The sequence below is a fragment of the Balaenoptera physalus genome, assembly GCF_965194825.1.
Source record: "Balaenoptera physalus genome assembly, chromosome: 9".
NCBI lineage: Eukaryota > Metazoa > Chordata > Mammalia > Artiodactyla > Balaenopteridae > Balaenoptera > Balaenoptera physalus.
In genome coordinates, this window is record NC_138888.1 from 35,237,007 (window position 1) to 35,254,691 (window position 17,685).

Here is a 17,685-nt window from a genome sequence, read left to right on the forward strand (position 1 = left end):
ACAGGAAACATTTTTTGAATGTATGTAGCCTTGGAAGTAAAAAAAAAAAAAAAAAAGTCTCAGAATTACCTATCCCTCACCAATGTAACTTCCAAAAGTAACATATTTTGATTGCAAAATGTCTACTTAGGGACATAATTAGCTGAGTTACTATATGAGATTGTCAACTATTTAGACAGTTAAATGTTGGCATATAGGATCATATATTTTTAAAATATGACCTTAATGTTAGTTAAACTCTTGCTTCTCTCTGAAAGCAGTTAGAGAGCATTGCCAGTAATTGATTCGAGTCATTCCAATTTTGTTAACAGTGCTTCTGTATCATCATGTTATCTATATATAAACACAGGTTTGTTTCATTTTTGAATGGGTTGATTTCTACTCAGAAGAATAGAAATTACCATCCATGCTTTGACCTACTAAAAGTAGTCTTTATGGCTCCTCAAAGTTGTTCCAGCTAATCCAGACTTCAGAGTGTTATTTGGAAGCATAAGCGTTAATACTGTGGGGTAGTATATAGTAATATGGCAAAGAAAACTCAGAACAGTATGCATAGTATCAAAAATATTGAGAGAGTGGATTAGGGGGAAATCTTTATCTTTGTTTTCCTTACAGCTCTGCCATGAAGTAAAGCTTCGGAGGAAAATCAACATGAGTGAACGTGCGATCATTGATCTTGATCGTGAAAAGGCCATTCAAGACGAAATGATGGAATCTTCTCCAAATTGTCCCAATTCAAGACAATGTGAATTTACAGGGATGAATCACAGGGATGGTCTGGGAAAAAAAGGTAAAACAGAGCAGAGCTTACTCAGTGAAAGAAATCAAATGCGTAAGGAACAAAAAACAATCAAAAAATCAAAAGTAGGGTTAATGGATTCTATGGCCACAGACAACCAAAAGGAATGTGAGACCCCGCCTGGACTTCTGAGGACTTCTGAGGAAGAGAACAAGAGCTGCTCTGGCGCCCTCAACACAGTAAGTAAGCCAGGATTGGCCTAGGACTGTTTCTAAAGACATATTTACATTTCAAAGGGCTAACATACTATTGTTTATATGTATAAAGGCTCTTGAAGAACTTGCCAAAGTTAGTGAAGAATTATGCAGCTTTCAAGAGGAAATTCGAAAGCGTTCTAACCACAGAAGGTAGGCTGGTACATCTATGATGATTTTTATGTTGGAAAATCAAAAAGAATGTTGTTTTTAGTTAATGAATCCAAACTTCCTTTAGCATCTAACACTTTGTTAGTGAGAATTAATAATGCTGTTAAAATACGTTATCTTAGGAGATAAAAACTTAAATTGTATGTTTCTCTGTTCACTAATTCTTAAAGCAAATCTTCTAGTTCTCTTTGTAGTTTGACTCTTAGGCGTACTTTACTTTTTTGGTGTTTAGTGAAGTTATACTAACCATAATAAATAATAAATTAACAAGTAAACTCCAATGGAGTTCTTTTTTATTTTGAGTATTTGGCCAGTGGAAGAGTATACTGGGTTAATCTAGTTAAATACATCTTTAAACTATGTCAAGTTTAACAATGTGGTGTTTTAATTATATAATGATGTTCTACTGAAACATTTTGAGCCATTTATTTTTCTACATTTATTATATATATAATGGAAGCATTCATAATTTTCAGAATAACATTGTAAATATGTACACACATACATATTTATACAGTGCTGTAAAACATGCTCTTTCAGTTCAGAGGCACCCTTATAACCATAAGGGTAAGTTTTAGCCAAATTGAAAAATAAATTGGAATTCTCTACAAGTTAAGTAAAGATGGATTGTTCTAGGATCACTATTTATCTCCTAGTGGGGCAGTATACTTCTCTTAGAAGCTATAGGAATGTGGACCCTTATTTTTCTTTAGCTTTTTTGAAGCTCAGAGAGAATTTTTGTACTGACTTACAATAGATTTTCTTACCCAGCCATGTTTTTTACATAATTTTGCCTTCCACTTTTCCATTTAGCTTTTGTCTACTACTCTCTGCTAATGGGTATTTTTCTGCACTTTATTGTAAGCTATCTCGTAATAAAAGTTGAAGAGATATAAATATGATTATATGTATCAATATGATTAATTAATGTTAATTTGTGAACCCACATTCTTGCTATATTTAGGTTTCTATTTCAATAATTCTTACTTGCCAATTTTTTTTTACAAACCACACCTGGTATAAAGTTCTCAATGCCACTTATGGCCTTTCGAGAAAAGCTCAAAATCCTTAGTATGTAATTCAAAGTCATTACAGTTTGACCTAATATTTCTCTTTTATTTGCCGTCATCCTTCCCACTTTTTTATATTCCATCCACACCAAAGTACTCACTGTTCCTTGAATAGCCACACTATTTGTACTGCAGCTCTCTTTTGCTTATATGTCCTTTACTCATAAAAAAAAACAAAAGATGATCACTTTTCTTTCATGCCCAAATAACACCTTCCATTTGGTATTGCTCATGTCTGTTTGCGCTTTGATTCAGATTTCTGTCACACTACTTAGAATGTTATTTCAAATTCAAGGGGAGGAGTTTGAGCTCAGAAGATGTTATAAATCGGAATTCAGTAGGCAAAGCGGATATAAGGAAATGGCAAGAGAAAACCTATAGAAATGGGAATGCCAATAGCAGGCACCCAAGAGACTACACACGGTCGAGTCTGAGTGTAGGTGAAGTTTTAGGGAATAGAAAAAAATGAGAGACACAGTTAAAAAGATAGTTTGGGTCAGACTATGTATATGGAGTTGAATACAACACTGAGAGGTGGCCTTCATCCTGCAGTAAAAGGGACTTGAAGTTTTGTACTGTGGGATTTATATAAAAATAATGTTTAAGGAAGTTGTGACTCCTTTTCCTATAACAGAATCCGTTGCTTTAGCCCCAGTGTCTTTTACGAGCTTATCATAAATAAAGTCATCACTAATATACCATGTTTTATAATTGTCTAGGATGAAGTCAGATTCTTTTCTCCAGGAAACACCAGTTGTAATTAATATGCCTTATGGAGATCACATGATCAACAACAACCAGTGCATTACTTCAGCCAATTTAGAAAAAGAGAAAAAGAAAAATAGAAAGAATCTGAGCTGTACTGATGTTTTCCAAAACAATTCTAAGAAAAAAGGTGGAATTGATACAACTGATCTGCAAAGAAGTGAAACCCCACCAGTTCCTCCTCCAAGAAGTACATCTCGAAATTTTCCCAGCTCATGTTCTGCACAAGCCCATGAAAGTTTGAAGGAAAGTTCAGACCACAACGGCTGGGTGGCCCAAGAAGGTCAAGGCGAAAAGAACTGCAACCCTCATTTCCTCTGGAGGCAAGACGAGATGCCTATACTGTGTCTAAATGAAGGGAAGACTTTGAAAGATGGTATCACATTTTCTTCTTTGGCACCAGAAACCAAAATAGATAAAAAGCCTTCATGTAATGAAAATGTTGGACTTACCATGTGGTCATGTGACACTGGGATTGGTGCAAAAAATAGCCCCTCTACACCATGGTTTCAGAAAACCTGTTCTATTCCCAATAAGCCAAAATATGAAAAGGTGATTCCAGATCACCCTGCTAAATCTCATCCTGATCTTCACACAAGCAATGTCTGTAGCTCCTTGCTGACTCAGAGCAGTGGCCCACTGAGAAGTTTCAGTTGTGGCTTTGAAAGGACTACTAAGAATGAAAAGCTGGCAGCAAAGACTGATGAATTTAACAGAATCGTATTTAGAACAAATAGAAATTGTCATGCAGTACAGCAAAGTCAAAGCTACTCAGAACCATCTGAGGATCTTCAGCCCTGTGATACTTTAATTTCTTGCACAGGTAACATCTCAGAAAGTGACAGTGTTTCCGACATTCTGAAAACCAGTGCCCCCATGCCTGTGCCCAGGGAAAATGTGCATGATAATTCCACCAAAAAACCCACAACAGGCCTATTCGGACAAATGCAGGAACACTTAAGCCCTAGCAGTTACCGGAATATGCTCCACGAGCATGACTGGAGACCAAGTAATTTGTCTGGCCGACCAAGGTCAGCTGATCCCAGGTCAAATTATGGTGTGGTGGAAAAGCTGCTGAAAACCTATGAGACATCAGCGGGGTCCGCATTGCAAAATTCTAAATGCTTCCAGGCTAATTGGACCAAGTGTAATTCTGATGTCAGTGGTGGAGCCACATTAAGTCAGCATTTTAAAAAGTTCCAAATAGAACAAGAGCTTCAGCAAAAGCCAGCTATGTGTGGAGCGCAGCAAGTGAAGCAAGGAGCAGATCGGAAAGAGGTAACTGAGGTGAGAAAGAAATTTAACATATTTTGGTAGAACTGCATCCATATTTAGCAATGGCTCAGAGTTCAGTCAGTTGCCCATTCATATAAATAGAATGTAGGCACATGTTTTGACATCTTCTTCGTTCCTTGACCCTTCATTTGTGAATAAATATAAACCTTAGAATTGTAACTCAACATGAACTTTTAAAAGCATAGTTTTTAAGTCTGGGTTTAGCACATTATAACTTTTATTTAAATTCTGAAATGGCACAACACAATGTAATAAATTAAATTCTTAAGAACCTCAAAAAGATCAAATGTTTGGTGTGTTTCTTTCTTGAAAAAATATTCTGAATGTGCATCTGTTCATGTATAGAATCTTATCCTTTTAAAGTGTTTATATTTTTAAAAGTATATGGGAAGTATTTATAAATAACTCGCACTTTTCGGTTATTAGCTATGGTTGGTTCAGTCATTCCCAGAATTTGATTCATGTTCTTCCTCAGGGGATTAGTCACATGAATATGAGTTTGGGTGAAAAAAAATCATTTAAAATAGTGCCTTGTGCAGTTCTCTTATTGTGGAACTAAAAGGCAGTATATGAAAATAGAAATGATAGTATAATGTAAAAAAATTTAAGATCATTATTATTTGTATAAATTCTTTGTGTGGAAATTGCCCGCCCCCCCAAAAATTGGGTATTTAAATAAACTGTTACCCTTTCTTTATTCCAGTTTGCTTGCAAAAGAGTATAATCTTAGAGGATAAAAAGAGGTTGAGGAGATTTGTATTTACAATGAAGAGCTATCCATCAGCACCTTTTATGCATAATTTATAAAAAGTTACAAGGTGACATATTGTTATAATTAGCCAATGCTTTGAAAATCCTGGTTTTACATAGTGCAATGTATATGCACCATTGTTTTAAACAAGGTAGGTTGCCTCCTTCTGGTGTAAGAAATTATTTTTATGAGGCTTTCAAGCCCTACAAAAGTATCAGTTTACATGTAGTTTATCAGAAACGTTGCCTGTTTGCCCAAAGTACAAATAATTATCCTGCTTTTCTGTTTTTGTTTTTTTTAGTTGAGCCCATAAATACCTGTAAGGTCCTGTGGCTTCAGATGGGAAATGAAAGCACATATACAATAATCAGCCAAAATTCTCATGAACAAATATTACTAAATATCTCCCATTTTTGTACTGATTGGAGGTTTGGGAAGGGTCCTCTGCTGTCGATCGTTAAGAGTAGTTCCCCATCCCTCCCCCCCAGGAACAGGTTTAAAAAAATAAGACTCCAAGGAGAGAAAAAGCAAATGCAGGTTACTCTCATAGAAATAAAGGCTGCCCTTACTGCCTGTCTCAGGTGAAAGAGCACAGGCTTTGTTAAAAAGGTCAATAAGAATCAAAGGTACAAAATGTGTCATGAAAGCTTTTTAACTGTTTCTTAATGGCAAGAGCCCTAGAATGCTTTTCTTCCATTAAAATAAAAAGAAAGAGAAGTAGGAAGAAATGAAAGAAAGAGAAGGGAAAGGTTTTCAGTCTTCGGAAGATACCCAAGATAGATCGCAACTCTTTCTTAGCAAATAGAATGAAGTTATATTTTAAAGTATTTTAATGACAATTTTGAAACTTTGTAGAGATAGTAACAGTGGTTCTTAGTGGAAAAGAAAAGATAGCATCAGACAAATCATTTGGTGGTTTGTGTGCCTTTTGCTTATGATCTCTAAAAGTGTCAATAACTTGACATAAAATAACTGGACATAAATTAATTCTTCTTTAAATTATTATCTTTAAAAAAAAAAAAACACTAAAATATCCTAACACTCCACTAAGAAAAATCTTTAGTTCTATCATATCAATTTTATCTAACATGAACTTTTGAGTTCTAACATAACATTAACTCATATTTAGTTCTAAAAAGAAATCAGTTGTATTAAAACTTGTCAGTGTGGAGATCTACAAGATTATCAAATGCCATATTCATATTAAAAGTGAATTGTTTTGATTAAAACATTCAAGACCAGGAATAGCTTCTTAAATTTTCAATGCTTTTTCTTGCTTATAAACATGGTAATTCAATACATTAATCCTATAGTTGGGATCCATAATATATTAAGCTCATTGTTTGTGCCTGAATAGTGAGATGAATGTCTTCATTTGTGTCTTAAGGAATCCATGGCAGTGAAATCCTCACATGGAAAAGGATTTTCCCGACCTGCTAGACCAGCAAATCGCCGTCTCCCGTCCAGGTGGGCATCCAGATCTCCATCGGCACCCCCTGCCTTGCAGAGAACTGTCCACAACTTTCCCATTTCTCTGCGATCAGAAGCATCGATGGTCTGAGTCTCTGGCCTGGATTGCTAGATTACAAAAGTCCCAATTGCCAAACAGAGTATTCTGAGTGTTTACAACCAATTCTGTCTCTTCTGTGTCTTTCAAGATTACTGGGACAATTGAAATCTTAACTTCCCATCAGTCTTCAGTGTTTTTAATCTGTGGAACAATTATCTTCCTGTATTTTGATTTTTTAGATCAGAATTTTTTAATGCCATCCTCATTAATTTGCCAAATGATTTAAGTTGAAACAATGTACTATATTGTATATTCCAGCTTTCTTGCAAGTGGCAGAAAGCAAGGTTATTTGCATGGCCGTGTGTTTTGTAGGTGCATGTGTTGATATAGGAAGTATCAGTATGTATTTAGATAAGAAAAACTTACGTGCTAGTGTTGACTTTGAAATTATAACATGTATACCTATATATTCTTTGTGTTTATTTAAAATTTTTAAAAATATACAGTATTATTTATATTTTTTATACCTTTTAATAGGTATCCACTTAAGGCTCTTGAGGTACCTATAGTAACTAACCACTTCCTTGGTCCCAACTACATACAAAACTAATTATACATATATCTAACGTTAGTAGATTTCTACAGACAACTCATAGTTCTTTAACCCATATAAAGATAGACTAATACCATTGATCTCCTTGTTTACTCTTTTAAATAAATTAAAGTGTCACAGGTTTAAACAGATTAGCCTTCTAAAGCAAATGTAAAATGTTCACAAAAGCTTTGATATATCATTCAGCAGTCTATTGCAGCTTTCCCTGTATACTTGATCCTCAGAGCCAGCATCCTAAGACTGCTTTATAAACGATGTGACTAAACCATGAATTCATTTTGGCAACTTCAGTAACAAAATACCTTAAATAGGATATAAAAAGAAATTCAGTTATGCTGAATTCTGCTCTTTGGTAAAATTATAGTAAATTTTTGTTCAGCTACTTTATTTGGAGTCATACATATTGAGAGGTAAGTTATTCACTTTTTCCTTTTTCTAACCTTTTCCCTAAAATTAGTAGATAAGAGACTAATTCAATTTTTTATTAACAAAGAAAATCAGGAATGATATTTCATTGAGAGCTGAATTATATTTCTTATAGTGTACTACATTAAAAAAGCCTTAAACTAACCTTTGGCATCCATGGGCAGCATAAGGGGCAGAAAATTTTTTTGGGCCACAGTTCATGAACAGTGAGCATATTATATCTATATTGAGAACTGACAGAAATATGAGTGTTGAGGTGCTTGGAATTCTACGTGAAAGATCTTAGAAGCAACTTTGCTCTCCATTGTCTCTATATAAAACCAGCTACGTTATTAGATAGTAATTCTATTTAAGCTTTTCTTTTACTAGCAAAAAGGTTAAGGAATTCTTATGACAAAAGTATTCAAAGAACCTTCTCCTTGTGATACATTCTAACAATTTAGAGAAATTCACTTCATTATACCATGATTTGAGGTAAAGTAATTAATTTTCAAATCCCAGACTGCCTTAAAGGCTCAAGACTGTTGCATGGTGATGGACAGATTTATACTTACCAATAGGAGAGCTTCCAGGAGTTGAGCAGAATTAAACTTCTAGAATGTGAGGTTGGAGCAGATGATAAGTAAAGGCTATAGATCCAGTCTTTTAATTCTTGTTTCTTTCAGGAATATCCTTTTCCATAGGAAGACTATCAGAGAAAAGTAACCTAGACATCAAATGATGTCACTCATTTAATATGCTTTTCATCTAGAAGGGAGAAAACACTGGGGAGGTGGTAGCCTATGGCATAAAATGATGGACCTGGTAGGAAGATTCTGCTGTGTAACACTGGAGAGCCTGCCCAAGGGCTGTGTGACATAGCTGCTCCTCTCCTTCACTGCATTCCAGGTAGTCTGATGTGGATCTGTGGTTCCTAACTTGAATTACAAGTCAGAATATTGAAGATTGTTTTTTAAATTAGATTCCTGACCTCACCCCATAATTACTAAAGCAGAATTTCCAAGGGTGGGGAGGGAATCTTGAGTCCTTAATGAAACAAAGCAAAATATTTGATTAGGGAGATTTGGAAGCAGTGACATTGATTCATACCCCAGTGGATGGGCACCATTGGGTAATCATGTTACTTCTCTGGAACTTGCCTTTGTTATCTATAAATTAAAAGGATAATATTGTCAGGCATCACAATTTTATGCCACTTGTTCTAACCATTTGAATGAAACAGGGGGATACGTTTTAACATCTTATTTTGACAAAAATCATAGAATATTAGAGCTGAAAAAAAAACTTAGCATCTAGTCCAACTCCTTGATTGTAAAGACGGAAAAACTAAAACAAAGATTATTTGAATGTTCTGTTTTCTCTTTTTAAATATTTTACAATTTTTATGGAAAAACCTACGAGTTAAATGGAAATTATCCTTGAAAATACATGTTTGATGTATCGTGATTTTTAACCAGTAGTTTTTCTACTTTGGATGGGCATTTTCTTCCCAACAACATACCCTTTATTATGCCATCATTGCTGGATTCAAGGGATTTGTAAACATTTCAGAAGCACTTGATTAGAAGTTTTCCCTGTCAGACTTTGGGAGGGGAAATCTTATATTATTTCAATAGAGGGTTATTGATATTATGGGTTGATCTCAGAAAGGAATAAGAATGAGGCAGAGAAGAGTGCTTGAGTTTCTGTGGGTGTGCGTGTGTGCACACACGTGCACAACCCTTGCCCGAGTTCTCCATATTCCCTTATGCCCGAAGCCAAATATAAATGATGTTGCATAATTCATTTTATCAAAAATTATCCATAACTTTCATTTATTTTTACATAGACAATGAAGATGACGAGATATTAACATGCACAAAACATGATTTACCTCTACATAGAGGATTTAGCCAGACTCCATATCATCCTGAGAAAACATCTGGACCTAAAAAGGAGAATCTGCTTTCCTACAAAGATTTTTAAAATTATTTTTAGGCACACTTGCTGACAAACAACAACTTGATAATGAAATCTCTTCAGTCATTGGAAGCTATCAAGTAAAATAGGTGGGGAAACACTTGCTGTGGCATCGGTATACGTGAGGAACATTTTTATTTTCCTCCTTTTCTGGTGAAACTCCAGCTGAGAGTTTTTTAAAGTCTAAACTCAAATATGTACACAGTTCAACCTAGCTTCTCCTAAAACGTCTCTAGATAGTAGAGTCTAAAGACCAAGCCTGGCTGATCCCTACACCCGGCCGTATGCCAACACATCTAGCTTCTCATGTACTGACACCATTTTGTGCCCATTTTTCTACTTATTGAGTCCGATTAAGTTTTGTTTGAAAAAGGAGTACTCCTCTGAAATTTGCTTTTACATGATGAAATTAGTTAAATTATTTTTAGGCATATTACAATTTCTAATATAGTACGATTTTACTTCAAATTCTGCACATTTCTTCTTAAATAACAGGTACCTTTATCAGAATCTAGAACCATAACTTACTCATTTTACTATAGCTCAGAAAATATGCTCCTTCAAAAAATGAGCTTCATAAAGCAAAAAAATCAAAACAAAGAAAAAAAAGTTGGGGGAGGAGTTTTAAGGCAAGTGTCTACTCAACATTTTTAAATCTTTGTCTCAGTAGGAAAAAAATCATAAGACTTAAAACCTGACATATATTACAATGATCTCATGAATCCAACAGGTAAGACTGGCAAATTCTGAAAAAAAAAATTCTGCTTATATGAAGCTGTGATGGAGTCTAGAAATGAGAGAAGAATCTAGAATAGGAAGGACCTTAGAAACCACCCAGAGCAATCTCATCTAGAGGAGAGAAACTCAAAACTTGGAGAGGTCTGCATGGCTGCCAAGGTTATAGGGCCAGGAACCCAGCCAGATTCAAACACCAGTGGTTTGCCTCCTTGTACACCCATGTGCATCTGGGACTTGATGGTTTGCAAAACACATTCATATGCCTTGACTTGTTTACTTCTTAACAACAAGCTTCAAGGCAGCCATTGTGATTTCTCATTACAGAAGGAAAAATTAAATAGCCAAGATAAGAGAATAAATATTTCCCAAGATAATGTTTAGAAATAAATAGGTGGCTCTTCGACTCTTAGTTCAGGTTCTTTTCCCAAAGAAGAGAAGAGGAAGGCAAAGAGTGAATAGTTCCTTTTCAATTATGTTTTATGCATGACAATGGAATTGTTTATTTTGCTTTCATTGAGAATTTCTCTTAATTTTTTTATTAACATCTTTATCGGAGTATAATTGCTTTACAAGGGTCTGTTAGTTTCGGCTTTATAACAAAGTGAATCAGCTATACATATACATATATACCCATATCTCCTCCTTCTTGCGTTTCCCTCCCACCATCCCTATCCCACCCGTCTAGGTGGTCATAAAGCACCGAGCTGATCTCCCTGTGCTATGCGGCTGCTTCCCACTAGCTATCTATTTTATATTTGGTAGTGTATATATTTCCATGCCCCTCTCTCACGTTGTCCCAGCTTACCCTTCCCCCTCCCCGTGTCCTATTCTCTATGTTTGCGCCTTTATTCTGTGGCCCGTGGAGGCATTCTGCGTCACCAATCTGGAAGCTCTCTGAAATCCCTCCTTTTGGATTTTAATGTTGACCGAGAATCTCTCTTAATTTTGTATTCCAGTGATCTTAACCAAAATTCATCATTCATGATATGTATGATTTCAGTTCTTCCAAGAGATATTATTCAAGAGGTCATGAAGTCTCACTTTATGAAAATAATTTAACTTTTGATGCTTATGCTCTGATATTGTATAACTTTTGTATGTAAGTCAAAATGTTAAAGGTAAAAACCAATAAGTATCCCAATAAGTATCCAAAGCAATTCTCATCTATAGCAGCAATTGAATCCTGACCTCTTCAATCTTCAAAAGAATCACAGAAAATGTTCACTCTGTGTGACTTATGTGTACTCCAGAATAAATGCACACATTTCCCTTGGAGCATGCAGTTATTTCCAATTTATAATTTCACTCTAAAATTAGTTGTGTCCCATCAATTTCTTTTTGAGGCTTTATTCTCCAGTTAAATTATTTACTCATGTAATTTTATAAAAATCACTGAACAAATTTAATCCAGCTATTTGGGATCTGCATATTTTTTTTCCACATAATGCTATTCAGCCTCAAAGTAGCACCAAATTATACAACTTGAACTATAAAATTTTTTATTTCAGTCTTTGCAAGAAATTTTGTGTTAAAATTAACCCAGTAAAGGATTCTCTGAGTTAATGATACCTAGAGTGAAATAGTTAATTTGCAATGAAAGCCAGAAAAACTTATTTTTAAAAGGAAGTTATATAAAGGAGTAAAAGGGGACAATATTCCATCTCTATATGTTTAAATTCAGGAGGTAAATCATTGAGAATAAAGTTTCTTCCTGGGAAATCCCAGGTAGGGACAGAGGAGCTGAGACCAGGCTTGTCACCATTTCATAATGACGGATACTGGTGGTGGTGTAGCCCAGTGAGCCAAAGCTAAATGAACTCATGACATTTTCAACACAGCAAAAGCAACCACTAGGCTTTCCCAGGCAAACTGAGGGCCTGGGAAAAGTACAATATCAAGGACTCCATGGTGGATGTGCTCAGGAGTCAGACAGGTGTTCATCTTCATGGAGATTCCTCATAAAGCATCAGAGACCTGACACTGAGTCCAGGGCCAGGGTAGGAATGAAGTGTCCAGAGAAGGCAAAGAGCAAGAGCAAGATACTAGATCAAGAAACCTAGGGCTTCCCTGGTGGCGCAGTGGTTGAGAGTCTGCCTGCCAATGCAGGGGACGCGGGTTCGAGCCCTGGTCTGGGAAGATCCCACATGCCGCGGAGCAACCAAGCCAGTGAGCCACAACTACTGAGCTTGTGCGTCTGGAGCTTGTGCTCCGCAACGGGAGAGGCCACGACAGTGAGAGGCCCGCGCACCGCGATGAAGAGAGGCCCCCACTTGCCGCAACTGGAGAGAGCCCTCGCACAGAAACGAAGACCCAACACAGCCAAATACAAATATAAATAAATAAATAAATGAATAAATAAATTTAAAGAAAAAAGAAACCTAGTCCTGGGAACCAGCATGTAGGAAATTTAAGAGATAAAACTAGAGGTTGGGAGGGAAATTTCCATTGGAAATAGGAACGGAGAGGTTTTCACCAGCGTACCAGATCTTTACCGAAGTTGGGAGCCAAGAAGACTTGCATAGCAAGTGAAGGACCCATTTGTAGGGAATTAAGAGTGTAACCACCAGAAACTAAAATAAATGGAGGATCAGTGCAACTTGAGTTCTGATTTTGAAAGACAAGTGAAGGCGATGAGGTATGGACTGATGTTCTCTTCTTTTCATCTTCCTTTTATTGTCATTTTCCTGTGACTCTGCTGCCAGAATTTAAAATTTTATCTAGATAATCTCATAAATAAAATAAGTCATCTATATCTTCACATAATAGACCATAAGAGCAAAACTAGATACCCCAGAGATTGAAAGTGACATTTTTCTTCAATAAAAAATAAAAATAGGCACATCATCAAAGAGTAACACCATTTTTAGAAGAACTTAGAAAATTACTGTATATATGAAGTGGATCAGCATAGGTAACACCCAGATTTCATCTGAGAATAGAATACAGTCTTAGAGAAAAAGAAATGCAATGTTATTATAACTAAAGAAGGTGAAACTTAATCAACTTCTCTGAGCTCTGTCTGAATGGAAAGGAGGTAGATTTCATGGAGCAGAGGAAAAGGTATCTGAGACCAAGAGTATCAAGTGTTGATCCACTGTTGTCCAGTTAAAAAAAAAGGCCAAGGTCTGAGAACATGAAGTTTCTGACCACAGGATTATTCGGTTCTGTCTCGGGAGGAAGAGGTTCCCACACACTGATCTGTGCCACGAGGTCACCCAATGCCATCAGTTCACTTTTTCCACACTAACTCAAGCACCCTTCTGATTCTCAAATTAACGACCTAGATATTGAGAGAAGTAAGACAGCATCTAGACTGGTGTTCTTTGACTATTTCCAGGAAGTTTTTCTCTAAGAGCAGAGAAAAGAAATCGCTACCCAAAGGTCTCTGATGTTGTCTAAAATTCTTTAATTTGGGGGGGTTGTAACTTGAAAATTTTTACAGTCCTTAAACAAACAGGAATTTTGTTTGCTTTGTTCACTGCCTTTGCCAAGCACTTAGGAAGGTGCCAGCAGAGAGTAAGCTCAATAAAATGTTTGTTGAATAAATTAACAAAAAATTTTTGTTAGGTGTTTAACAATAACAGAATGAAATGTTTTAATCACCTCCTATCAGGAACTTCAAAATAGGTTTTCCTGTCTGCTTCCTTATTTAATTACCACTGGACTGAATTTATTTATTTCCTAAAATTGAGCCACCTGAATTTACATTGTATAGTCATTTCTCTTCTTGTCATAGTGTCACCATATTTTTAGCACTTAAAATGTGCATACAAATTGAGATCATTTTTTTCACTCTTTTGTAAACTTTATAAGTATAATCACTGAGGCAAGATACAAGATCACTACCAAAGAGATAGTATTCCTCTGTGTTTGAATTGACTGCTGGTAGAAATTTTGTTAAGTATCTTTTAGCTGAAAAGTTGACATGTTATATGAAATATTGTAAGGCTGTCTCTTTTATTGTCTTAGGAGAAAAACAGTTGAAGGGCCTTTGTGAAGGAAAAAAAATAACAGTATATGGACTAACTTTTATCACAGGTCACTGAATTAAAATTTCCAACATTTCATTGTCGATAAGGTCAACTCTTTACAACTCTCACGCTTTAATTCTGCTGCTGTCTTATCACGCCCAGTGAAAGCTTTCACAATTTCACTTTCACAAAGAATTTAATCTTAACAAGTTTTTGCTAAATAAGCCAACTCTGAGGACTGCTGTTTATCATTAGCCAAAGCAGTGATTCATCATTTTAACCCATATTTTAGCCATTTTTACAAGTTTTTAATTCTCCATTTAAAAAAGAGTAATTCTACTAAATTGAAAATCTGATCAGCATTTTTCTCTGTCTAAACCAGCACATATACATGTAAAAGAGCAAGTTTTCAGACTCATTTCCCATTTCCTTATAAATGTATCTAAAAGATAAGCATCTAAATTATTATTTTTGCTAATTTTCAACAAAATTCAGCATTTATTTCCAACCCACTAATACACAAAGAAAAGCAAAAAACAAACTCTTTGAAAGGAGGTATTTTTGATGCACTGCTTCAGGGCTGCTGATTCATGCAGGATATAAAAAGTGACCTTCCCCATCAATGTCAACATCATAGATTCGTTTCTCTGCATACACTCACCAATGTGTATTTTCATTCATTAAAAATAAATCTCATATATAGTTTAAAATTTATTTTTACTGTTATTTTACTCTAAATCATCCATACAAAATTAATGGGCAAGGATTAATTAAATTGCCAAATTATCAGTGTCCATGCTTTTCAGTTAAAATAACGAGCAAAGTTAACGTTCATGTCTCAATCAGTCATTCCAGGATATACTTCTGGTGTGTTAGAACTATTGAACATCATTTAATAATTGTATCTTTTTCACCTTGTCAGTTTCTTTTTAAGCCCCAAACAGGGCATTCCTACCTAATATTTTTTTTCTCTGTTGGTGCGACATTTTCTGGTTGTTTGAACAGTTCATTTTAATATTAACCACAAGAACAGTGATGGTTTATGCATTTATTCTCAGGGTTTTATCCACTGAAAGATATAAAGGACTAGACCTTTGGCAGGTCCACGATATTATAGCTCATATTTCAAATATGCCTCTAAGTACATCCTACTATTTTTAGATGGCAGCTACCTAGTACTAGTTCAGCAGTAAAGAGAATGGTCTATGACCTTTTCACCATCATTTTCACTGGAAAAACTCATCTCTCTGACCTTTGGTGATTTCTGGATGTACTAAAAATTTTAAATCATCTGTTTTATTTTACTCAGTATTCAGCTTGTGATCCAGACTTCCTGTATTAAATCACAAAGTGTATTTCCTGTAGGAAATACAATTTTTAAATTACTACACTTTAAATGTATAAGTGAAAAAATGATAACACACACAGTACAGATTTTTTTAGTCTATATATTTGCTATTGGCAGGAAGTAGAACTTAGAAGGAATCAAGCACTTGTAAACAAAATACACAATGACAGTAATTGTTAGAAATTCTTAAACTCCATTTTGGAATCAATGACTTTACATGGCATGTAATCTAAAGTTTGAAAACACTGACTCTTGCAGTAACTAATTAATTTCTCTAAAGACTGGCTGTGCAAGTCTCTGAAGACGCGTGACGAAATCTCGCTTTTCAGCTTTTCCGCTCTAGCAGCCAGTGCCGTGAGCAGCCTTAGCACACTCTGTTCTTCCCCTAGTAGCATGTTCAGATTAATTTCTTGGGATGGTAATGTTGTCAGCCCTTTATTCCCTCAGCACGGGAGTACCAAATTTTCCAATCAACAATCGTGCCTAAGCAGGCTATGCTTTCTAGGCTTACATAAAAGCAGCAAAATATTCACCAATAAAGAAAATCAGATTATCTACTTTTCATTGAATTGGCATGTACTAAACACAGTTTTTTACACTTTTTATTTTGAAGTAATAATAGACTCATAGGAAGTTGAGAAAATAGAACAAAGAATATCCCATGCATCCTTTTTTACCCAGCCTCCCCTGATGATGACGTCTTATAAAGCTCTAGTATAAAATCAAAACCAGGAAATTGACATCAGGATATTACCGTTTTAAAACCTGCATTCATTTGTGTGTGTGTGTGTAAGTGTGTAGTTTTATGCACTTGTTTTCATGTACAAATTTGTATAATTACCACCACAATCAAAATAATTGCTTGTTCTGTCATCACAAAAGAACATCCTTTGCTGCCTCTGCGTGTTTGTGTCTCCCTCCTTCCTGCACTACACCCATCCTTGTGCCCTGGCAGCCACTAACCTGTTCTCCATCTCTCTAGTTTTATCAATTCAAAGATGCTATACGAATGGAATCATATACAATGAAATGTTGTGAAATTAACTTCTTTCACTAAACGTAATGTCCTTGGGGGTCCATTTGGTTTGTTGCGTATATCATTAGTTCACTACTTTTTATTGCTGAGTAGTATTCCATTGCATGGATGTACCAGAGTTCGTTCAACCATGCATCCACTTAAAGACATTGAGTAGTTTTCAGTATTTTACTATATAAACTGCTCTAAACATTCACAAGTTTTTGTGTGAAATAAGTTTTCATTTCACTGGGGTAAATGCCCAAAAAGAGTACAATTGCTGGGTAGTACGATAAGTGTATTTTTAGTTTTGTAAAATCCGGAAAACCATTTTCCAGAGTGGATGTACCGTTTTACATTCCCAAAAACAATGTATTAGAAATCCAGTTCCTCTTCACCCTCCCCAATATTTGTTATTATTATAATTTTTTATTTTAAATGTTCTAATAGGCAGTAATATCTCATTGTGGTTTTTGTTTGCATGTCCCTGTGGTTTTTGTTTGCATTTTCCTCCACCAGAGTGGAGGAAACCAGAGTGCCATCCAGCCCACTTCATACCACCTGTCCACCTTGATGCCAGACAAGGATGGAGACTTGGCTCTCCACTTGGCCCTGGAGGCAACAGGTATGCAGACTAAAGACTAGCGCAGCTTGCACCTCCTCATTCTACTTCATTGATGCCGTGGTGGGGTGGAGGCTCCGCTTCCAGCTGGACTCCACTACCACTACTACCCAGGAAGAAATACCAGAGCATCGCCACCTTCCTCGACTGAGTAAGAGGTAGATTTGGCTCCCCACTTATCTTTGCCAAAACCACGGAGGGTGTGCGGTCAGTGAGGTGGACAGCATATTGTATTGTAGTGGTATTTTGCTGGAGTACAGTGGGTATTGTCAAGAAGCTTTTATGTTCTGTTAGGCTGCCTTTTTCCTGGTCCTTTGACCAGAACAAATAGGCTTTGCTTAGAGTTCGTTTTGCCTGTGCCTGTTGGTCCAGGTTGCAGGCTTCCCCGGTGCCCTGTCTGAGTTATATGAAAGGCCAAAAGAAAAACCAAGGAACTG

At 35.9% G+C, this 17,685-nt stretch overlaps 1 protein-coding gene across 5 annotated transcripts in view; it reads left to right on the forward strand.

The window, feature by feature from the left end:
- The window catches only part of KIAA0408, a 35,545-nt gene extending 28,522 nt beyond the window's left edge, over positions 1-7,023 (forward strand). For all 5 annotated transcript variants that reach the window (XM_082474651.1, XM_082474648.1, XM_082474647.1 and 2 more), the window contains 4 exons: positions 616-978; positions 1,067-1,146; positions 2,954-4,286; positions 6,434-7,023. In XM_082474651.1, the coding sequence (XP_082330777.1) occupies positions 616-978; positions 1,067-1,146; positions 2,954-4,286; positions 6,434-6,607 (1,950 nt within the window). In that variant the 3' untranslated portion in view covers positions 6,608-7,023. The remainder of the gene's footprint in view (positions 1-615; positions 979-1,066; positions 1,147-2,953; positions 4,287-6,433) is intronic.
- The last annotated feature ends 10,662 nt before the right edge of the window (positions 7,024-17,685 follow it).